Here is a 23,611-nt window from a genome sequence, read left to right as displayed (position 1 = left end):
GCGATCTGCCTAGGAGTGCAGCAGGACTAAGACAACTGGGCGGGGTTATTCATCCCGGGCTCTTAAGGCTTGTAATACTTTTCAATTAGTCCTGCCTGGGAGCACGTGGGAAGAATAACCCAATCAGAGATGTCCTTGGCTCCAGGTAGCAGACAAGTAATTATTTAAATTAGATTTTAATTTTTTCTTAAAACAATTTGTAAATAAATGAGCCTAGATCAAACATAGCATGAACAGTAATTATAACTTCTAATTATATTCTAAGAACATACTTGTTTAAAAGTACAGTACATGGAAATGAGAGAGACCTGATCAGTCCTATTCCGCATATGGTATACATACACATACATACATACACACACAGAGAGAGTCAAGCCCTTACCTCTTTCTCTAAAAGTGTAAACACAAAGAAGGTCATTGAATAGAGGATTTGGGGGAATGGAGTAGATCTGAGCAAGCAGGAGTTTGGATATAAATGCAAGGGTCAGGGGTGAGGAACAGAAACAAAAAATGAGCAGAACATATTCAGGCTCACTCATTTTCCTCAAAGTCCTGAAGAAAATATTCTGAAAATATTTCCCTCCATTGGCAACAGGCCATTAAAAATACCCCATTTGGAAATATTTTAAATGAAGTTTTGGTACCTGTGGGTAAGAGAGGAATGTGTGCAAAATGCAAACAGTGCAACAAAGAAATGCAAGGCCTGGTTGCCTGAATGAATCAGCATAATGAGAAGTGTTCCTTCCTTGAAGATATTGAAGGGAACATGTCTGAACATGCAAGTGTGTATACTAAATAAAAATGACCAAATCATCATCATCCCATTTTTGGATGAAAATTAATTTGAAAAATATTGCTTAAATAGTACATAATATAGTATGTATTTAGAGTACCTTCTAAAAATGAAACCTACATCTGAGAAGTGATGAATATGTATTCATATTTTATCAGACGAGAATGCACTTTTACTAGAAAGTGATGATTAAATAGAAAGTTCCTGAAAAGTGATTTAAATAAAATCCACTTTTGAGATCCAACACAAAATAGGGAGATGGAATACCTGGCATTAGTAATGATGCCCCACATTTTCGTTTGCAAGGCCTCCATTCATCCACATGTGAAAGCAGACCTTGGACGGGGAAAGTAAGTGTTCTAGTGATGTTAAATGTGAAGTATAGTTGCTTATTCCCCTCCAGCCAACGTTTTCCTGTTGAACTGGGAGTCTAGGTCCTTTAAAAAAATTTTTTTTTAATGCCAGCAATAACCACTCATTAAGAATTTGGATTCAGCTTGCTCCTTTGGTTCTCCTTTTATTTTCTGACTGTGTGGTGCTAATAGTTGTAAACAAGGCAGATTATCTGCAACTTATCAATTTTCAGTAGCACTGAGGAAACATTGCACTTTGATATTTGTTTGCATGCTTTTTTCCCCTTTAACTTGGAATCTGTGGGTGGTGCTGTCTGGGGCTATACTGTGCACGTTACTCAGTCAGGCTAGAAGGAATGAATTTTCTTCTTTTGCAACTGAAACCTGGGTAGCTTTTCCTCCTCCCTTGCTTCCACACAATCCCTTCTACCCAGGTTTTCCTCTTACCTTGCTTCCACACAACCAAAAATTGGGAGCACACACAGCTCACAAACCTGGGTAGAACAGTTTATGATCCTGAACCTCAAAGCATGCTTTAGGAATGCACATGCACTAAAAATGAGAATGGATCAAAAGCGGGGGGGGAGCGCTTTCCACCCAATTTATCTTTGTAAAAGCTCTTTTTTTAATCACCCATTTTTGAATCTCCACAAGGCAAGTTCACCTATCCCTAGTAGAGTGAAGGAGTGTATGTGTGTTGGGGAGGGGAGGGGAGTTATTGTTCTATGATAAATTCCTCCCATCGCCACCCCACAACATAGCTTGAGTTACTTTTTAGAATGTAACATGTTACCTTTCATTTGCTCTTCCCACTCTATCACCAATTCAGGGACTGAAAATGATAGTTGGACTGCAAGTACTGGGGAGGCAGAAAGAAGCACAGGGGCTAAGTGACTGATCCCTCCCAGCACCTTCCAGTCTCTAAGCACTAAATTCCAAGTTCAGTTTTTATGACCAGGTGGCTTTGAAGCCAGCTTTGAAGCCACAAATTATTCCAAATGTTACACGAGAAGTTATGTTCCATGACTGTGGTGCAATTGTGGCAATTACTGGCCTTCCTTTTGGGAGTGGAGATGAGGGGAAGCCAAGTGTATTGGTTTGGTTTACTAGAGAACATCCTTCAGAGTTGGATAAGGAACTTGCAACTCATGTGTTGTATGGGGATGTCTGAAATGGTGGCCCTTTGGACCATCATTGTAAACATCTAGCATTAAAAAGTCAAAGCTCTTGTTAGCCAATCTATCTTGGGTTAAGAATACTCAACACCATGTGTATATGCTGTTATTTCTGCAATCTGCACATATGTGAGGTACTTAACCCAATGGGGACCCAGAACTTCTGGGCAGATCAAAGACAAGCTGCATGTAACTGTCTGGAAATGCTTCACATTTCTTCCCTGCACTTACCTCTTGCTCTGTCTTTTTTCACTATCTTGTACAACTTCACCATCTGATTCTAGATCTATATCATCTTCAGCCTGCTTCTTTCGTTTCTTTTCCTTTTCCAGAACCTTTGAAATGAGAGAAGACTCATTTATAGACTCGGTTTATAGACTGGGTCAGCCAATCAGACATTTGCTCAAGAGCAGAAAAGTGCCAGAGACTCAAAGAAGTAGCCTATTAGCAATGGGGCACTTTACACAGGAAAGGGAATCTTTGATGCCTCAATAAAGCTTTAGCCTCCAGAGAACCCAATCACCCACCTGCATGAATGTATGCCATCTTCCATGTCAGCATTAAGAGTGTAAGGGAAAGCTCTTTAGAAATACTTTTGAAGAATAAAGAGGACCATTTACCAAGTGTTAACTTATAATGTGCATATTTAACCACTTAAGTACCACCATAATTCCCTAGACTTTAACTGGTGTTTGGAATGACACAACAACCAATAAGGCAGCTTGGAACTACAAGGTGGCCTCTCCTCTTATTTAGGGACTACAGACAGAACCTTGTTCTTGTCTGTTGATTCTATTACACTCTCTCTATATATCAGGCCTGCTCAACTTAAGGCCTGGGGGACGGATTTGGCCCGCAGGGACTATTTTACTGGCCCCCAAGTATCCTTTAGCAACACAGGAGCTGCTAACTGCCTTATAGCGCCATCCTGTGCATGCTTTCTCAGTAATATGCTCCATGGTGTACCCAGTGAGGCTTACTCCCATGTAAGCATGCCTAGAATTGCAGCCTGAAAGCAACAACAATGTAGGGAGAGGAGAGGACCTGGCATTTGTTTGGGGCTGGCATGCACTCTAGGGGCCCCACTGATTGAGCAAGGACAGGACCTATTCTCTGGCCAACTATCCTTGATTAAAACTATGGGTCCATTGACAGGGGAAATAGAGCCACAAGTGACTAATTATATTTATTTAATTTTAATGTCATAATGTGCTAAAAATGTGACCTTGGCCCCTGCACACCAAGTTGTGGGTGGTTCCGGCCCACCAGGGCATTTGAGTTGTGCAGCCCTGCTGTGTGTGTGTGTGTGTGTGTGTGTGTGTGTGTGTGTGCACGCGCGCACGTACACACACACACACACCCTGCTTTTCAACAAAAGTTTCCAAAGCAGTTTACACAGAGAAATAAGAAATAAGTAAGATGCCCCCCTGTCCCCAAGGGGCTCACAATCTAAAAAGAAACATAAGATAGACACAACAACAGTCACTGGATGTACTGTGCTAGGGGGGTGGTAAGGGCCAAGTACTCTCCCCCTGCTTAAAAAAAAATAAAAATAAAGCACCACCACATTAAAAAGGTGACTCTTTGCCAAGTTAGCAAGGGATATTTTCTGAAAGATGCTCCAAGGAATACCCCTCTTCCCAGGCAAGAGTTTCTAGCTAGATTTTCCTTAGAAGTAGTGTACACATTCCACTTATTTAAACTCATAAATTTAGTCTGATCACAGTATCTGCTACCAGGATGCAAGCTTGAGAGAATATCTAAGCTTATATCAGTCAAAAAAGCAGCAGCCATGGCTATTTGGTGGTCTTGTGGAAGCAAGCAGGTCTTGTGGAAGCAAGCATGAACTGTCCCCTTTGCTAAGCATTTGAATGGGAGGCTATATGTGAGCACTGCAAGATATTCCCCTTAGCGATAGGACCACTCTGGGAAGAGCATGCAGAAGGTTCCAAGTTCCCTCCCTGGCAGCATCTTCAAGATAGGGCTGAGAAAGATTCCTGCCTGTAGCCTTGGTGAAGCCGCTGGCAGTCTGTGTAGACAATACTGAGTGAGATGGACCAATGATCCGATTCAGTAGAAGGCAGTTTCCTTTGTTCCTATTTTATATAAACTTTACAGAAGTCTAAGTTATATTTTGATCTAAGGAGCATATGAAGCGTGTACCCATGAATTTAAAATCCTGGTGAAGAGAGTTGACGGGGGCCACCCTCATGGTTGAGGCCTCATGAGACTTGCACAAGCCAATATGATTTCTTTAGTCACAGCCCCATCTTTTGGAATATCTGTGTCAGGATCAGGAAACCATGCAACTACAGAGACATCCACTAGGAGGACCATGAGAGCTTATATAAACTCATGAGTGGGTTAGTAGTAGCCATGGTGGCTACATGTCTAAAAGGAGAGCCAATAGGCTGTTACATTGTTGCCTTTAGAAACACTCCCGTGGCCCCTCTGGGCTTACAAGTCTGCTTCTCGTGTAGTGGCTTTAGATTAAAGAGACTCAAGAGCCTAGGAAGATTCTGAACAATTCTGTAGTCCCCTCATCAGGTAGCTCTTCTATTGTGGGGTGGGACCAAGTCAATACTCTTAGCAGATGAAGGTTCCTGTGCTGCCAACTGAAAGGAAGATGCACCTTACATGGGATACTTGTGCCTCCTTGCTAGAACAAGCCTGGGAGTTTGTTCTGCTCCTGCATGTGGCCAGCAACTTCTTCCATGGACCGTACAGCAGCCATGGACCACAAGCTTCTCTCATCATGGTCAGTCAACAGTGAGTTTTTCTGCTAACATGGCAAAAACCTTTCAGAGCTGGAGTTTTGGGAAAGTCCTATTACTTCGAAGCACACAGGACTGGAACCGGGAGAGCTCCTCCAACTGAAGGGGATCAGGCACCGTCATTTGCATAGCTTTACCTCAAGTAGAAGGTATAACCTAATCAAGGAAGAGCTTCAGAGCACAAAGAGGAGCTATGAAACCCTTCCCCAGGGCTACTGCGCAGGCCCCAAATCCACACTGTGAAGGATTCAGGGTCACCATAAAGAGCCTCTGCTACTGGAGGAAAAGCGCTCCTTCCTCACCAGCTGTTTGCCAGAACTTGGTCTGGTTGAACATCCATGAAGGGTTAGGGCTATCTGGGACCCTTTTCTTATTTACCAAAAAACATATTATAAAATAGATTTCTATCAGGCTTTTGAGTGGTAACAAAAATGTTTTTCAAATGCCCTAGAGCTGACTTTCGTACGATTTAATGGGGGGAGAACGATTAAATTACAGGCAAGACTTGGGTATTGTAACTGCTACTTGTTTTAATGATGAGATGCAAGTCCTCTTGTCTTTTTTGGTGGTTTTTCTTCTTTCTTTTTTTCCCTTTTTTCTTTTTGTGTGTGCGTGTGCGTATCTTATGTTGTGAAAAATTGAATTAAAAGTTATTTTTTTTAAAAAGAGTTAGGGCTATCAACTAAACCCCTGCTATCAACTGCGACCCCTGCTAACTTGGCAAAGAGGCACCTTTTAATGTGGTTATTCTCTTTATTTAGCAGGGGGAGAGTAACTGGCCCTATCCACCTCCAGCACAGTACTTCCAGTGACTGTTGCTGGTGTCTGTCTTATGTTTCTTTTTAGATTGTGAGCCCTTTGGGGACAGGGATCCATTTTGTTTATCTTATTTATTTGTGATTTCTCTGTGTGAACCGCCCTGAGCCATTTTTGGAAGGGCGGTATAGAAATTGAATTAGTTAATCAATCAAACACTGCATGACACTACTGACCCCATTCAGAGGGGACAAACCAATTCCTACCCAATACCTGCCCCCACTTAGATATGAAGGCAGACAGCCCTGCAGCTGTTCACATACCTTTTTGAAGTATGCAAACTGCACCAGTTCCAATGCAGCTTTAGCATCCTGCTTGTCAATTGTTTTGCACATCCTGGCTTTAGCATGGGCAGTTGAGAGTCGAATCAACGTCTCGAGAGTGCGGGCTGTTATAGGGGAAGTCTGAAAAACAGGAGAGGACTATTCAGCTACTGAAGGAAAACAGAAGAGAATCCAGACATGAAGGATTGATTGCCTAAGGCTGGGAAGCTAGGCAGAGGCCAGCAAGGAAGATAAGAAAACCAATCAACTGTTAATTAAAGAAAGAAGGTGCGAGGAATAGGACATGTCCACAGAGCAAGAACAGAGTTTTGCAGGGACCAGCAGTGGAAACTTCCCAGCATACATCGCTGTTGATTCCATCAGTAGCACAAGCATCCGCTGGCACTCTACCCCTTAGTACCAGCAGACATTCTACAATGTGAAAGACACACAAAATACGGCATACAGTACCCACATGCTAACCCAAACAGTAGACTACACACGGCTAAAATGTGTGCCTTTGAAAAAAGAAGGATATTAAGGAAAAGCATTCAATTCCCCATATCCATTAAAAAGGTATGTATTAGCCAGCATTGATCCCCCATATCACCATCCCAACTTTTAACGTGCATGCTTCAAGAGTACTTGGAATGCAAGTGGGTTGTGTTGATGGACTAGAGAGTCCTCTCTCTTTCTTAGGAATATAGGAAACATAGGAAACTGCCATAAACTGAGTCAGACCATGGGTCTATCTAGCTCAGCATTGTCTTCACAGACTGGCAGCGGCTTCTCCAAGGTTGCAGGCAGGAATCTCTCTCAGCTCTATCTTGGAGAAGCCAGGCAGGGAACTTGAAACCTAGATGCTCTTCCCAGAGCGGCTCCATCCCCTAAGGGGAATATCTTACAGTGCTCACACATCAAGTCTCCCATTCATATGCAACCATGGCAGACCCTGCTTAGCTATGGGGACAAGTCATGCTTGCTACCACAAGACCAGCTCTCCTCTCCAGTAAATCCACTCTTAAAGACTGGATTTGTTGAGAGAAAAGAAAGAGGCCATTTTATATAAAGGAGGGCTGCCCTAAGGCCCATTGCTGGAGGTTATAGATGCCTTCCTTTTAGGATTAGGCAGCACTGCAGCTCTACTACAGCGCTGTCCTTTTCCAGTCCAAACCCAACATGCTAACTACTGCACCACAAGTGAACAGCATACTATTTTCTCAGTCTTGGAGCCAACAGGAAGCATGGAGTAAATTCAGGTCTTCTCCCCACCTCCCATTTGCTCCTCCTCCCAGTCAGAGAGACCCAATTCACTACTCACCCTAGCAACATCTGAACTGATCTCATCCTGACTGCGAAGGGAGGAATACTGCTGTGCTATGAAGGCTGCTGCCTCCTCGGTCAAGACTGGCTTGATGTTCTTGGCAACATGGATATACTTCCTCATGAACTCCACGCTAACGATCTTCTCCCTGGTAGGCAAACACAAAGTGATCCAAGCTCAGGCTGGGCCCTTCCCCACAGGACACCATGCCTAGCCATATTTCTAAGTGTGGAGTACATACAGCCGTAACCACATAAACATGAAAAAAGCAAGAGTTGACTCTTTCAATAATGTTTCCTTCTTTAGAGAAACTTAAAGTTATGTCTTTTCTACAGAGCAGCAAAGAGAAAAGGTAGTTTTGACAGAAATCCCTGGAGTATATAGCCATAATCTAGGGCAGGCTTCCCCAACCTGAGGCCCTCCTGATGTTGCTGAACTGCAACTCCCAGCATCCCTGGGTGTGCTGGGAGTTGTAGTTCAGCAACATCTGGAGGGCCTCAGGTTGGGGAAGCCTGATCTAGAGGGCCATATACACATACCCCAAGCTGCTTTTTAAACTCCAGATATCAGAGGAAGCACTTTCCAAGAGTGGAATTGCCCTCCCTTCGTATGTCAACCCAAGTAGGACGAATCATCAACATAGAATGGTGAGGAATACAAAATTCCTTGTTCTGGAACTCACAGGATATCTTCCCTACAAGCACATTCTAGTGCTTCATGATTTGCATTTGGAAAAAGGGGACGTAAGACTATCAGTTTTTATAGAGCTCTGAAGAAACTTTCATGGGAGGAATGCTGGTCTTGCTAGTAGGAATGCTGGTAGGAAGCATGACTTGTCCCCTTTGCTAAGCAGGGTCCACCCTGGTTTGCATTTGAATAGGAGACTACATGTGAGGACTGCAAGATACCGTATTTTATGGACTATAAGACTCACTTTTTTCCTCGAAAAATATCCCCCAAAATTCAGGAGCGTCTTATATGTTTTAACAGTTTAATATGTTAAAACTCTGAAAAACTGGATTAAAATTAAGGTGCGTCTTATAGTCCGTAGCGTCTTATAGTCCGTAAAATACGGTATTCCCCTTAGGGGATGGGGCCACTCTGGGAACAGCATCTGCATGCTTGTGTACATAAGGTTCCAGGTTCCCTCCCTGGTATCTCCAAGGTAGGGTGGAAAGAGATGCCTTCCTGCAACCTTGGAGAAGCCGCTGCCAGTCTATGTAGACGATACTGAGCTAGATGGACCAATGGTCTGACTCTGCAGAAGGCAGCTTCCTATGTAGGGCATTATTGAGCTGGTTTATAAAGGAGCTAAATATTCCTTTGATAAAGATTTTAATCAAAATGCACTGGGCACACCAAATCCTAGGAGCTCTTCTGTCTATGTGTTTGAAGTACTTACTTCTGCCTCTTAGGCCCATGCAGCAGATTATCATGTTTTTCATACACCTGCAGCTCCTGACCCTCTATTTCTGCAAGGCTGGGATCCTCAGTAGCCAGCAGATCCACCGTGCTGCCCAAAGGCATCGCTAGACATGAAAGGGAAGAGTGACTTGGAGACATACCTAGGAGACATACCGTGATCTCATCCTTTTTATTGCAAGCAGCAAAAACAAGCTTTAGATACCAATTACAGAGAAACTTTTGGAACGGTTGGCAGTGCCATCAAGGACATGTGCCACTGCCAGCTGCTTCGGGTCTTTCTACGCCACCATAGCAAGAACTGTAGAAACTGGCTCTCCCCTCCCCAATCACGCTTCTCTAGGGAGGAGAAGGGGACTCACCATCCCCATCTTGTTCACCAGCTGCTCTGTAACGATGCATCCGCAAGACGTGGTCCGAGATCTCCCGATCTTGCTCGGGATCCATTTGATCCAGGACAATGAAGAGCAAATCAAAGCGGGATAGCAGAGAGTCCTGAAGGCCAATGTTTTCCATGGGAGTTTTGTACTGGTCATACTGTAAAGTTATAGGGGAAATGTCAAGTTTAGTCTGACTCCTGAGAACACCACCCATGGTGGGAAATATAATAAGAATAAAAATTTTCTTAAAGGTTTTACTGATTTAAAATTTGTTTTTATCTCATTTTAAGCTGATTGTTTAAATGAGTGTGAGTTTTTTTGTTTCGTTGTTGGGCACCTCTAGATAGGGCAGTATATAAATGTAATAAATAAATAAAATATTCAGGGTTAGCTTTTGAAACCAAAAGCTTAGGAACACTGTACGACTCATAAGTAGAAAGGTACTGTTTTTGAAAGTTAATTGTGTGGAAAACGTCAGCAAAACTATGGATTTGTTTCGTGCTTGTCTTCTATCCAGTGTGTCATTTTATTAAATAATGACACGATCATCAGCCATGGCTTGCAAAAAGAGTTTTAAAGAAAAATCAGTTATTGGATTTCCCTATTGGCAAGGGTCAAGAGGACAAGTCATTTTGGGAACTATCGGGACAGTAATTCCAAGTTTATAGGAACATGTTTTTTATTTCCTTGTATGATCCTGTCCGATGAACACAGGGACTAAGTTTGTGTATTCTAGGTAAATAGTGGCTGCAGCCCCCTGCCCAACTGAGGGGTGACGGAAGGAGTCTCACCCTTTCTCCTCATGTCACAGTCCAGATAATAAAATTCACCACTGCAACACACCCAAATAGACAGATAGGTAGATATGATTTATTTCGGTCCTTGACCAGCATAAAGACACCCAATTGTAAAATGTATCTGAATTTCAGTAGAAGAAAGCTGTCTTTTAGGGAAGCTTGTCTGCCATTACCGATCTTTATACTGAGGAGACCCTAATAAGCTTCCAAGGAATCTCAGCGATCCCCAGATGAAAGTAGTTAAAGCCACTGAACTACATTCAAGCAGCGAGTACTCCGCCAGGATGCCAGCGGCTATGGATAATGGAATATGTCGATCAGCTCTGACTAGAGAATTCTGCCAAATGCAATGCCAAGCAGCTTCATCACTGGGATGTGGAAAGGCATATATCCACTTGAAGAAGAGACTCTCCCCTTAACTCACCTTTTGCGCAGTGGCTCCTAAAAGAAGCAAGCACAGCCAATAAAAACAAGTACTTTGGAGTTTACATATATAACTCACAGCTCTTTGAGCATGCCAAAATGAGTATGTTACCATTTTAAGTGCCTTCATTTCCCCCCTCTCCTTTCGATTTGAACAATGTACAGAAAGTGCACACTTTGAATAGGCCTGAATATAATTCAAACTCACATTAAGTGTGCTTTACTATCAAATATTTTAGCTCTATTTAGAATGTGACTATTGGGGAAAATAACAATATTGAGATGTATATACAGCATGTATACTTACACTGGATTTACCCAACGCAAGCCGAACAAACATGCTGAATCAGATTCCAATCCATGTATTAAGGCATCAAAATGTTTTCTGGAAGATGTTCTAGCAGACACACAAGACTGAGTCAGCCTCCTTGAGTACTCACCCTTCCATACACTGGATTGGCTGCGGCCAGAACACTGCAGCGGGCATTGAGCTGAGCCTGAATGCCTGCCTTGGCAATGGTCACACGGCCCTGCTCCATCACCTCATGGATAGCTGTGCGGTCAATGTCCGTCATCTTGTCAAATTCATCAATGCACACCACACCTCGGTCAGCCAACACCATGGCGCCTGCTTCCAGACAACGCTCCCCTGAAGGCAGATTTACATTTTATTTATTTTTTAAAGATACATGATTTGGACACAAAACATCCTCTGTCTAACTCAGTGACCAGAGAATACTGAAAGAATAAAAGCTCACAAATCTTACTGAGTGGTGATAATTATAGTACCATCTGCCACCAACAAGCAGCAGCTCCAGCACTGTTGTTGTTATTATTATTTTACATTTTATATCCGGCTCTTCCTCCAAGGAGCCCAGAGCGGTTTATGACATAAACTTAAGTTTCTCCTCGCAACAACCCCGTGGAGTAGGTAAGGCTGAGAGATGTGTGACTGGCCCAGAGTCACCCAGCTAGTTTCATGGCTGAATGGGGATTTGAACTCGGGTCTCCTCTGTCCTAGTCCAGCACTCTGACCACTACACCCCGCTGGCTCTCTGTTGTCAACACTTGCCATTCCATGCCTCCTACAGAGAAGCCTGGGCAGTCTACGCCATTTCTTGCTCCCCAAAGAAACCGGACACACAGATCTCGTTTCCCTTACAGCAGGGTTGCACAGCTTTGGCCCTCCAGCTGTTGTGGGACTACAACTCTCATCATCCAGAGCCACAGTGACCAATAATCAGGGAGCTGTAGTCCAACAGCAGCCGGAGAGCCCAAGCTGTGCACCCTGGCCTTAGAGAATGGCTATTGATCTCTATGTCAGAAAGAGTGAGAAGTTAAGCAGCTGCATTAGCCACAGGCTGCTGACCAAAGAGATCAGTGGCAGACCATCTTTCAAAGAACAGTCCCATTAAGCAGAATTAGGTCTCGGAGGACTGTTTCCAGATACGAAACTGCCAATACTCTAAGTCAAGAAGCTTCATAAGAGCCCCTGGTGGCAAAGTGGTAAAACTGCCGCCCTGTAACCAGAAGGTTACAAGTTCGATCCTGACCAGGGGCTCAAGGTTGACTCAGCCTTCCATCCTTCCGAGGTCGGTAAAATGAGTACCCAGAATGTTGGGGGCAATATGCTAAATCACTGTAAACCGCTTAGAGAGCTTCCAGCTATAGAGCGGTATATAAATGTAAGTGCTATTGCTATTGCTATAAACAAAGGCTTATTTTTGGAATCTGAATATAAGGAACAAGGTCATTTTACCGATGGGTTCACCACAAAACAAATGGACCACTGAAGAGGATAACCATGTAGGATAGTATACAGCACACACAATGTGCAACACGGCCACCCATTGGATGACATGGAGCAAGTATGCTTATGTCTCTCCCAAAACTAGCCATGCCACCCCTGCATGTTACATGGAGGGTGAAATGTTCCAATTACATAGTTAACTCAATACCCGTTGGGCAAAGATAGTCCAAGTGAGCCCATCAATATATTTATTCACAGATATTTACATCTTCATAAAACATTCATATCTACTCATTTTATGGTAGGGGTCATTAAGAAACACAATGCAAGTCCACCAAGGAACACAACCCAGATGATCCTAGGAAAAGAGAAGCCTAGGAACATAGGAAGCTGCCATATACTGAGTCAGACCATTGATCTATCTAGCTCAGTATTGTCTTCACAGACTGGCAGAGGCTTCTCCAAGGTTGCAGGCAGGAATTATTATTATTATTATTTTACATCCCGCTCTCAGCCCTATCTTGGAGAAGCCAGGGAGGGAACTTTGAAACCTTCTGCTCTTCCCATAGCGGCTCCATCCCCTGAGGGGAATATCTTGCCGTGCTCACACATCAAGTCTCCCATTCATATGCAACCAGGGTGGACCCTGCTTAGCTAAGGGGACAAGTCATGCTTGCTACCGCAAGACCAGCTCTCCTCTCCTAAGTAGCAGTTTTGTGCTCCAAAGCATCACTACTCTCCACGCTGCTCTGGCCTGTGCCCTGTAGAGGTTTCCAGCTCCAGGCTTGCTGCTATGCAGAAATTCCCAACCCTCACTATCCCAGCTTCCAGAGAAGCTGTCAACTCATTTTTCAGTTGCACAGTAAATGCTCCCCTGGTCCACTCAGGGAGTTCCTTACCAGTTTCCTGATCCGTAGTGACAGCAGCAGTCAAACCCACTCCAGAAGAGCCCCTGCCGGTGGTGGGGATGGCCCGGGGAGCTGTGCACAGCACATAACGCAGCAACTGAGACTTTGCAACTGAGGGATCACCTGAAAACGGAACAGACCATGACCTATCAATCACATATTCTTCATCAGTACACCCCCGCTTCCACTTCCCTCCTTTTCTTCTGTATCCTCATCATGTCAGTTTTCGGTTGAAAGCCCACTGAGGCAGGATCCCATTATAGCGTTAACAACAATGATGCTGAGGAAGCAGAGTCCCTGGGTTACGCTACCACCCGTATCCTCTCTATTATTATAGGTTCTGAGCACCCCTTGGAAGTATTACAGACACATTTCCCCCTCAGACATACCGATTAGCAGGATATTAATGTCTCCTCTGAGGCGACTTCCGTTCTCCAGTACTTTCTCCACTCCACCCAAAAGCATACAAAGAATGGCCTTCTTGATGTACTCGTGCCCATGGATGCTGGGAGCCAGAGATCTTGAAAGCTGATCAAAAATATCCTATACCCAAGAAACGCGCAGCACAAGAGTGAAATGGAGTGTCTAAGGACAACTAACATTTGTTTCGAAGGATGACAGTGAGAGTGCTTTTTTCAAAACAATGGTTAGTATATCAGGCAAACAGGATTTATACCAGCAGTTTCAAAACACAACTTCATCATGAAGCTGCAGAACTGGAATTCACATGCCAATTTTATTATATTTTTCAGGGTTTGAATAAAGGCTATGAATGGATCTTGTACTCCAGGCAAGTGATCTACTATTTCAGGCTCGGTTTTGGTCCCCCAGCTGTTTTTGGACTACAACTCCCATAATCCTCAAACACAGTGGCCAATATTTTATTCATTCATTCAACCTATTTTTATACCGCGCAAAACTTCTATATCTGGGCATTTTACAACAAAATAAAAACATTAACACATTAGTTAAAAACAAAAAATTTAAAATATGACAATTTAAAAATTTTAAAACAATATTCTAAAACATTAAAAACAATCAAAACAGTATCAGTTAAAAGCCTGGGTGTACAGGTGCATCTTTAAAGACTTTTTTAAAAATTGTCAGAGATGGGGAGGCTCTTATTTCACTAGGGAGTGCATTCCAAAGCCTCGGGGCAGCAACGGAGAAGGCCCATCCCTGAGTAGCCACCAGACAAGCCCGTGGCAAATGCAGACGGACCTCTCCTGATGATCTCAGTGTAATAGCCAGGGATTATGGGAGTTGTAGGCCAACATCTACAGGAAGGCCAAAGTTGAGCAGCCCTGTCTATCTATTTGTTTCACAGATTGTTTTCATCTACTCCATTGATTAGGATGTATTTGCATATTTAACAGCTTAAGAACAAAAAAGCAACCCTGCTGGAACAGGCCAAGGCTCATCCTGTCCAGCATCCTGCCTCATTTATCTGGGCGTATCATGTAACTACCAACCAGGTTTATCTGGGAAGCCTGCAAGCAGGAAAAATGTTTATACACATTGTTACAAAACTCATTATTGGAAACCTCAAGGTCTCTGGACATGAATTATTTCCATAATTTATTAGTAAATAAAAATTTAAGAAGGGAAAGATTTACACCAAGTATTGTGTGAAAAGTCCTAATGCCTCACTAAAACCTGAAGTGAAAAGGCAACACCCATACAAGATCAGACATTTTATACACATCAGTTGAAAAAACGGAATGCATTGCCCAGTATTAGAACTGGGCACTGTTCTGCAGAAGCACTTCAACAATCCCAGTGCAGACATCCATATCCTTTTTTAAAGTTTGCATTTTAAAATATATTCAAATGGGGACCCATACAAGAGGTTGCAGTTCATTCCCAGCCCCTAAGAGGAGTGCTCCCGTTCAGGACCCCAGCCAGTCTGGAGCAAGAAGCATGCAGTGCTGTTTAGAGCTCACTGCAGGGAGGAGGGAGAGGAGGAGGAGGAGGAAAAGGGCATCTTTTTAAAATACATATTTTGAAGGCAATTGTGGGGGGTGGGAAACCTTACATACCTAAGCTCACAATCACAGACAGCCTAGTTTTTAAAGCAGGCTTTTATAAAAGTGTCATTGAGCACATTGCATCTGTGGGCATCAACACCTTAAGAGTACATCTGAGAAGTGTTCAGTATGAATGTGACATATACATATACCATAAAGGGGTGCTCTCAAAGGAGCCAAGGCTGGTTGTGCCTCCTTGCCGAGCGCATACCACGGCAAGCCTGGATCAGCTTGAGCACTGGACTGTGTGGAATGTAGTGATGTGCACGGTCTGGACCAGGACCGAGGGGGGGGGGTCTCCCTTTAAGGGCGGGGGGGGTAGAACTTACCCCTCCCGCCGCTCTTCCCCCTCCGGCGCTGTAGCGTAAAGTGAAGTTTTGGGGGCGGCAGCGTTCCTCACTGCTGCCCCTGCCCCCGTCGTCGTTAGTAAAGGCTTCGTAAGAGCACCCTTAGAGCATGTGTGCTGCTCTAAGGGTGCTCTTACGAAGCCTTTACTAACGACGACGGGGTCAGGGGCGGCAGCGAGGAACGCTGCCACCCCAAAAACTTCACTTTACGCTACAGCGCCGGAGGGGGAAGAGCGGCAGGAGGGGTAAGTTCTAAAAAAAAAACCCCGCCCTTAAAGGGAGACACACACCCCTCGGTGCCGGACCACCAGACCGGTCCGGCTCCAGACCGGTCCGGAGGCCTTTTACATGGCCTCCGGACCGGTTCGTGCACACCCCTAGTGGAATGGCCACGACATCAAAACTTAATTTACCTTTGAGTGGCTTTTGCTAAACCTTTTTATCTTGGCAATATCACTTGCTGAAAACTCAGGACGAGTCTCCTTGTTCATTTGCTTCACCTGGCAAGCAATCAGAATAGTCCTAGAGAAGACAAAGACAACAAAGCCATGGCCTTAGTACACATCTAGATACCCAGATGCACCTGAGTAGGTAACTGCTCCAGAAGATAACTGCTCCAGAAACTGTCCACAGATCTCAGCTGATGAATTCCTGGCCCATTCGCAGTGGGACCTTGGTGAAAGCACAAAGCCCAGGAAGCCTTTTCAATCACATTCTCACATCTTGATATTGTAGAATTGGAAAAGGTACAGAAGAGGGCAACCCAAATGATCAGGGGCCTGGAGCACCTTCCCTATGAGGCTAGGTTACAGCATCTGGGGCTCTTTACCTTGGAAAAGAGGCAACTAAGGGGAGACATGATTGAAGTGTATAAAATTATGCATGGAGTGGAGAGGGTAGACTGAGAGAAATTTTTCTCTATCTCTCACAACACTAGAACCAGGGGTCACCCCATGAAACTGAAGGTCAAGAAATTTAGGGCCGACAGGAGGAAGTACTTCTTCACACAGCACACAATTAGACTATGGAATTCTTTGCCATGGGATGTAGTGATGGCCACCAGCTTGGATGGCTTTAAAAGGGGCTTAGACAGAATCATGGAGGACAGGTCTAGCAATAGCTACTAGTCTGGTGGCTGTGGGCCATCTCCAGCCTCAGAGGCACAATGCCTCTCAATAACAGATGCAGGGGAGCAACAGCAGGAGAGAGGGCATGCATATACCTCTTGCCTGTGGGCTCCCCAGAGGCATCTGCTGGGCCACTGTGTGAAACAGGATACTGGACAAAATGGGCCTTGTGCCTGATCCAGCAGGGCTGTTCTTATGTTCTTATCTACTCAGTGCAGACAGCAGTAACCCAGCTAATGATTTGTGGATGCTTGTGCAGAACTCAATTCTCAATCCATCATTAATCGATCAAACTGATGTTGTGTCTACCTTTTAATGTTTCCCATGAACAAATTATGGGATCCCATAGTCCCAAAAAATCCAACACATTGGCCTTCAGCTGGGATTTAATTGTAACATTAGAAGATATAGCATTTACATTTGAATATCCTGATGCCATTTTAGAATTTGATAGTATTGTTCTGCCTCATGTAGTACATTTGCTTCATATGTTTGTCTTATATAGTTATTTGGAACTTATATGCTTTGTCATTTATATAATGTTCTACTGTGTATTACTATAAAACTTTGTTTATAAATTCAGCATAACTTTTATTGACCCAGAAGCACCTTATCTACTAAAAGCCAGTCTTTTATAAACTGTTAGGATGTAAACAGTATGGACAAGGGAAAATAATATTACCTGCAAAAACTTTTTTGTGGGAAAACAGTAAGAGCTATATGTAGATAGTACAGGACCTTCACTAGACCTGGACAGAAGTTGTCAGAAAGTTTGAAGACACTAAGTTAGCAACAAACCATTGCTGAGTAATTAAGAGTTATGACTCCACAGGAAGAGTAAGCTTGCATACTGCATAGATTACCTAAATGTCCCTGAAGTGTAGCCACCTTTCTTTCCTGGCAGACAACGAAATGTCCCAACGACCTGCACTCGGTCCCCAGGCTTCACCATGTCCACCAAATCATCATCTAAAATGATTTCCACGGAGCGAGGGAGCTGCCCAGCTGGCGCTTTCTCTGGCATCTCCTGGATTGTGATCGTTTGATGGTCCTTGTAAGTCGACAGGCCATATTCTGTCTCAAGAGGATTGTTGTCTTCATCCTAGACAGACAATATAGGCACAAGTCATCTTGGGTATAGAGAAGCAAAAAATTGGAACAGATGTTGCTTTAACCCAGAACAGATTCTTACCAGCTGCCATCCCACCTGATTGTTTGCAAACTCATCACACCTTACCTCTGACTCTCTGGGCTTTCTTCTTCCCTGCACAGTCCTGTATGCCTTCTGAATTATGTATATTGCATGGTAAGCCATTCTGGCAGTGACCTGTCTATTTTGAGCCTCTGTTTATCACCTAGGAGAATGTTGTGTTTAATAAGCCACCAGCAGTCACTGAAATGCTTGTGGCAGCAGAAGAAATCTCCTGCTCCATAAGAGGGTGTTACAACTTTATTGTCAAGCTTCAATGCAGTTTGTTACCTTCTGGTGAAGAGCTGCTGCTTTTCCAGCTATTATCTTTTAACAGCCCTGCATCGAAGATGCCATTGAGACCCATGGGGCCTAAAGGCTCCAGTATGCATTGGTCACAACATGGGAAGTCCATCACATGTACTGCCTGCTAATAGTGACAGGAGAGACTAAGGAGGACTGAAGATGAAAGGCTTGACATACATATTAAGAGCCAAGTTACACACTCATGGGCCTCATGCATTTGATGCTAGGCTGGTGGATAATTCAATGCCTGAAGGCAACCCAACGTGAAAAGGACTCCCTACACATATACAAGCAAGCAAAGCAAGGCAAAGTATATATTAGAACCTTCTACCCAGCATTCTAGTTTTGGATTTACAGAGAGATTTTTCCATTAGCTCCAACATCCAATTCAACCATCTAAGTCTGAGTTGCTACTGTCCAGCTCTTAAGTGAAGCCTGCAGATGTAATGGAATAAAGAAATAAAAGTCCTCAGGTATTACCAAATGCTGTACTGATTCAGACTGCAGGTGGGGATGCCATTTTTGAATGATCCCCCATGTATTTTTTTAAAAAAAAGTCTCTTGGTATAATTATAATATACTCAATTTGTTACAATCTAATTTGGTGATAAAACTGATATTTTATTAATCAGTACTCAATTATATTGGTCAAAGAAATGCCACATTCATTCAGTCTTTATTCAGTTTTTGAATTAAAGTTATTGTAGCAAAAATCAGGACCTTTTGCAATAAGGCAATTTCTGAATAGAACTCTGAGGTCAAATGATCAGGCTCTGGACATTTAACTGCAATGCGTTGAGGCTATTCCCACAATCAACTGAAAGCGGGCGCCCACTTTCCATTGATCGTGGGAACCACTGGGCTCGTGGGTAAGCCTGGTGCTCCCAAGGCAGCTATCCTACCTAAAACACCCTCCCCTTAAATGAGGTTAACGGAACGAGTGCCCCATTAACCTCATTTTGTTGCTCGTGTCACCACGGCGCATGGCAACACATGAGTAGACCCCTAACTGGGAGGCTGCAAGCAGTCTCCCACCCCAGAGGGCTTTCCAGGATGCCCTGCGCACACTTGCAGGGCATCTGAGGGGCACCCTCTGATTTCCAGGGGCCAGCCAGACCCCGATCCCTGCCACCCCTGCTGGCTCCATGATGGGCAGGATTGTCTGCAGAGAGAGCGGGCTAAGCCCACTCTCCCCGCAGACCCGACAGAAGCTCATTAACTACATCTTGTCCTGCAATTAAATTATTTGTATTATTGGTGATATTTAAAATTTGACAGAACTGTAGAAACATTAACTAAGTTAATAGAGAGGAGTTAGTCTTTTGGTAGGAAGCATGAATTGTCCCCTTTGCTAAGCAAAGTCCACCCTGCTTTGCATTTGAATGAGACATGACATGTGAGCACTGTAAGAAATTCCTCTTATCGGATGAGGCCACTCTGGAAAGAGCATCTGCATGCAGAAGGTTTCACATTCCCTCCCTGGCATCTCCAAGATAGGGCTGAGAGAGACCCCTGCCTGCAACCTTGAAGAAGCCACTGCCAGTCTGTATAACAATACTGAGCTAGATGGACCAATGGTCTGACTCGGTATAAGGCAGATTCCTATGTTCCTGAGTTTTGAAGGTTACTAATTCCTGAGACATTTTCAGCAGCAAAGTCCTAACTGTGGAATTATTTACCCTTGGAGTCTCTACTGATGCTGTTCAGATGGACATTTGATTGGGGTTGAAGTAATGTGAAATTATTCTGGCTTGGACATTTTTTTTGGCATATAATAATGCTGTTGGTTTACAGTATGTGTTAATTTTTATATTATTGTCATGTTTTATAGGCTACCTTGGGAAATGGTATTTTATTTTAAAATAGACTAAACCCACCCACCTCCTTTAAAATGTAAAACACAGTATTCTAGCTGTGCCGTGGTTCTGGACATCTACATCTCAACTGTCACCTGAATGACTGAATTAAGATCAGGTATCTTTTCAGCTGACAACTGAGCATATTACAAGATCCATGGGGGACAACTTCAAGGACACCAACCCATTTGGCTCACCTTGGTGGGATAAACATTGCTGGATGGAAAAGCTTCCAGAGATGTCAAATCTGTGTACCGGCGCTCGATGGTCTTCTTTGTAGCAGGGCAGTAATGCACACTGCGGACTATCTTTGGGCGCACCAAAGAGCCTGAATTGAGACAGGAACAGAGAGTCTGGACTTTAGTTTAAGCCACCATGTTCTTTTAAGACAGAAATGTTGACTGAAAAAAAAAGAGAGTGTTCACACCCCATGTTCCCCAGCTAAATTTCAAAGTTCAGTTTTAGAGCTTAATATTTAATGGTTGCATAAATAGCCCTGTTTAGGGCATATTTTCTCAAAACTAAAACCCATAAAGTTCCATGTGACCTATTCCCAAGCAAACATGCCAAGGATAGCAGCTGAAGGCCCTTTTAAATGTGCTGCACCCCACCCTCAGCCTTTGAATACAACAGGGGTGGGGGAGGAGAGGAGAGAGAACTGACCTAAAATCAATTTCTTCATTCCCCAGTAATAACCACCGCCCATTCATAGGCATACTTATCCTGGATGTGACATCCTTAACCTTGTTAACCTCACTCTCCTGTGATTACATGGGTACCTAGACTTGTGAAGGGTATGAAACAAGAAACTTAGGTAAGAATGCTAAATTCCATGGTGGGTATGTCTATCGTTGGAGGCTTGATTTAGCTATGCTAGCACATGGCCCTGTTCAGAGATAGTAGGAATACCAGCTGGTAGTAGGGAAGTGCTATTTCCTATCTATCTGCCCACTGTTGGAAACAAGATGCGGGCAGGTGAGACAGGGTACTTAATTCTTCCCTGCCCAGATATCTCCTGGAATCCCCCCCCCCACGCAGTCATTTTTGCCCCACCTGGCTCCAAGACAAAAATAGGCCCATCAGGCAGGCTTAGTGGGAGAAAGGTTAAGATGCCCACTCCTGCTTGCCAATTCTTCCCTGCTTTGCAGTTTTTACAGCCCTTTCCACTCACATTTGGTAACAATACCCTCCGCGCACACAAGGCAACCGAGAAACTGGGATGTCAACGTCCGGGGTGTCACATGTTTAGATCCAAAGCTGCCCTCAAGCCCAACATAAAACTCTTCATACTGCTTTGAGTACGTGGCATCAACAGAAGCAACAAAGTCCTTCAAGGCACGCTGGAATGCCACCATCTCTTCAAAGGCACTGTTCAGCAGCCTAAAGCAAAAAAACAAACAAGACTGATCAACCCTAAGGGTTTGTGCCATAGGAAGAAAATAATCCCTGTTGCTATATCAGCCGTGTTCAATGTCAGCAAGTGGCATTTCGAGAGAACGGGAGGACTCAAGCCCTCGGAAGAGTGTTTACTAGCCTCCTTTTGACTCCGTTGTCAATCTTTGCCCTAAAGGAGCAAATCATCAGCTTCTATTATCTTATTCTATCAGTGTGCTAGAAGTCTCCATTAAGGAGAGCAGACTCAGCCAAGAAGTGCAATTACAACAATAGGGATGAAAGGAGGAAGAAGTGGCTGGTGCAATGTGCTGATAGTTGACTTTGGGAGAGATGTACCCAGCACTCTGGCCCAACCCTCCCACCCACTTCTCAAAGTGGCCCACCTGTAAGCTAGCTAATGACCAGGACCCTAGCTGTCTAGCATACCTAAGTGGGGGGTGGGCGGGTATACTAGTCACAAAGAAGGTTACAACTGTTTTCTAAATGCTTACCAAGATTTCAGTGTTCCAGAGCATATGACAGTCATTCTGTGGAAGCCCTGAAATGTATCTGGACTTCAGACCGCCTGGGACCTGCTAGCTATTCTGAGCTCTTGAACAGTGGCAAGGGGAGAATAAATGTAAAATACATAAATATCACTTATGCATCTATGCTTATACCATACAAAAAACTTACCGACTGGCCCTTTTCTCATTCTTTCTGCGGAGATCATTGATATTGACAATCAAACGGTACCGGTTGTCACTAACCATCTCTCGGACTTTACTCTGATAAATCCCCTGATCTTCCTGTAGCAAAGGCAGTGTAAAGAACCATAGCTGAGATTACATTTTGGTTAGTTTTTTTAAGTAAGGCACCACTCACATAACAGTTTGCAAATTCCATAGTGACAAGGGGGGGAGGGATTATACTAAATTCCTTTGAAATAAATATTTTATACCCCAAATTAACACCCTTCTCCTATTAACTCAAGGTCTGCGGTGCTTTAAAGTACTTCATCTACTGTTACCTGTAATGAACGTAGGGATGCTTGAGTTTTTAAAGTTCATTCTCACTGACAAAAACTCCCTTTTATGGAAAGGAAGTTAGCAAAGTCTGTTACAGAGTTCTATAAGTCCCTAACAAGCATCAATTTCCTCTGAGTGAGCAGGGATGGGCTGTTAACCTGAACCAACCGTTCTCAACACTAGAAAGAGTCACAGACTGTGTTGTATTAAAAACATAAGAACAGCCTTGCTGGATCAGGTAAAAGGCCCAGCTAGTCCAGCATCCTGGACTAGCAACACAATGGCCCACCAGATGCCTCTGGGGAGCCCACAGGCAAGAGCTATGTGCATGCCCTCTCTCCTGTTGTTGCTCCCCTGCAACTGATACAAGGCAACACTGACTGCACTCTCTCAACTCAGTGCTTAGCTTCTAAAATGTGACATGCCACAGCTCAACTGTGCCTAAAAGTTATTCTCTACAACCTGTGATCTCAGACGAGCGAGGGCTTTTTACAATTGTTCACAAAAAGCACTCTACACATGCTCAGTAGCACTCTTTACTTTCTTGTTAATTATTATTATTCCCCGACTATCTCAAGACTGAGTCACGGTGTCTGCGACTCCCTCCTAGTGCCCCCCCCCCCGTTCAAAGTCAAACACCAACTCTCCGGTTATCACCTCATCATCCAAGAAATCCAAGTAATCTCGCTGAGCTTCTCGCAGTTCCGCATCGTCCAGTGTAGGTGCAGCGGGGGCAGCCATCCCGACGTGGTCAACTCAGAACTCGTCCAAAACCTATTTTTTGTACCCGCGAGAAAGAAAACGCCGACAGTCACTTCTACACCCGCACACCTTGACCTCTGGACTCCGCCTCTGGCGCGAAAATCTGATATTTTCCCGCCAGGAACGAATTCCGCCTCCCTCTCATTGGTCCAGGCTCAGTCTACGCTAACCAATAGAATCACGCACGATGAAAATGCATTCCCCCTTTTGCTCGAACGGCATGAATGTACTATAGTATCAGCCAATCAACGAGGACATGGGGCGGAGAGGTTTTTATTTCCCCCCTCTTGCTAATATACGCGAGCAGCATTGCGGGATATGTAGTTTCTGAAACTGGTTTCCACTGACATCAGACTAGAGACTAGAATAATATAGATGATGGAATGGGTTGTAAATAACATGAATGCCTGTCCTTGC

General features: G+C 44.0%; 1 protein-coding gene across 1 annotated transcript in view; it reads right to left on the bottom strand.

Annotated features, from left to right (window-relative positions):
* MCM3 (minichromosome maintenance complex component 3) overlaps positions 1–23,331 on the bottom strand; it is a 32,074-nt gene extending 8,743 nt beyond the window's left edge. Inside the window, exons 1-14 of the mRNA XM_053286885.1 lie at positions 23,090–23,331; positions 22,101–22,213; positions 21,202–21,410; positions 20,228–20,358; positions 17,543–17,781; positions 15,966–16,074; positions 13,568–13,721; positions 13,170–13,301; positions 10,961–11,169; positions 9,283–9,457; positions 8,901–9,027; positions 7,496–7,646; positions 6,175–6,315; positions 2,553–2,656 (exon numbers count right to left, since the gene is read on the bottom strand). Of these exons, the coding sequence (XP_053142860.1) occupies positions 2,553–2,656; positions 6,175–6,315; positions 7,496–7,646; positions 8,901–9,027; positions 9,283–9,457; positions 10,961–11,169; positions 13,170–13,301; positions 13,568–13,721; positions 15,966–16,074; positions 17,543–17,781; positions 20,228–20,358; positions 21,202–21,410; positions 22,101–22,213; positions 23,090–23,173 (2,078 nt within the window). The 5' untranslated portion in view covers positions 23,174–23,331. The remainder of the gene's footprint in view (positions 1–2,552; positions 2,657–6,174; positions 6,316–7,495; positions 7,647–8,900; positions 9,028–9,282; positions 9,458–10,960; positions 11,170–13,169; positions 13,302–13,567; positions 13,722–15,965; positions 16,075–17,542; positions 17,782–20,227; positions 20,359–21,201; positions 21,411–22,100; positions 22,214–23,089) is intronic.
* Positions 23,332–23,611: the final 280 nt, after the last annotated feature.

This window comes from Hemicordylus capensis, chromosome 1 (assembly GCF_027244095.1).
Source record: "Hemicordylus capensis ecotype Gifberg chromosome 1, rHemCap1.1.pri, whole genome shotgun sequence".
In the NCBI taxonomy this organism is placed as follows: Eukaryota; Metazoa; Chordata; class Lepidosauria; order Squamata; family Cordylidae; genus Hemicordylus; species Hemicordylus capensis.
Note: the sequence above shows the minus strand (reverse complement) of the source record. Positions and strands in the feature narration are given on the sequence as shown.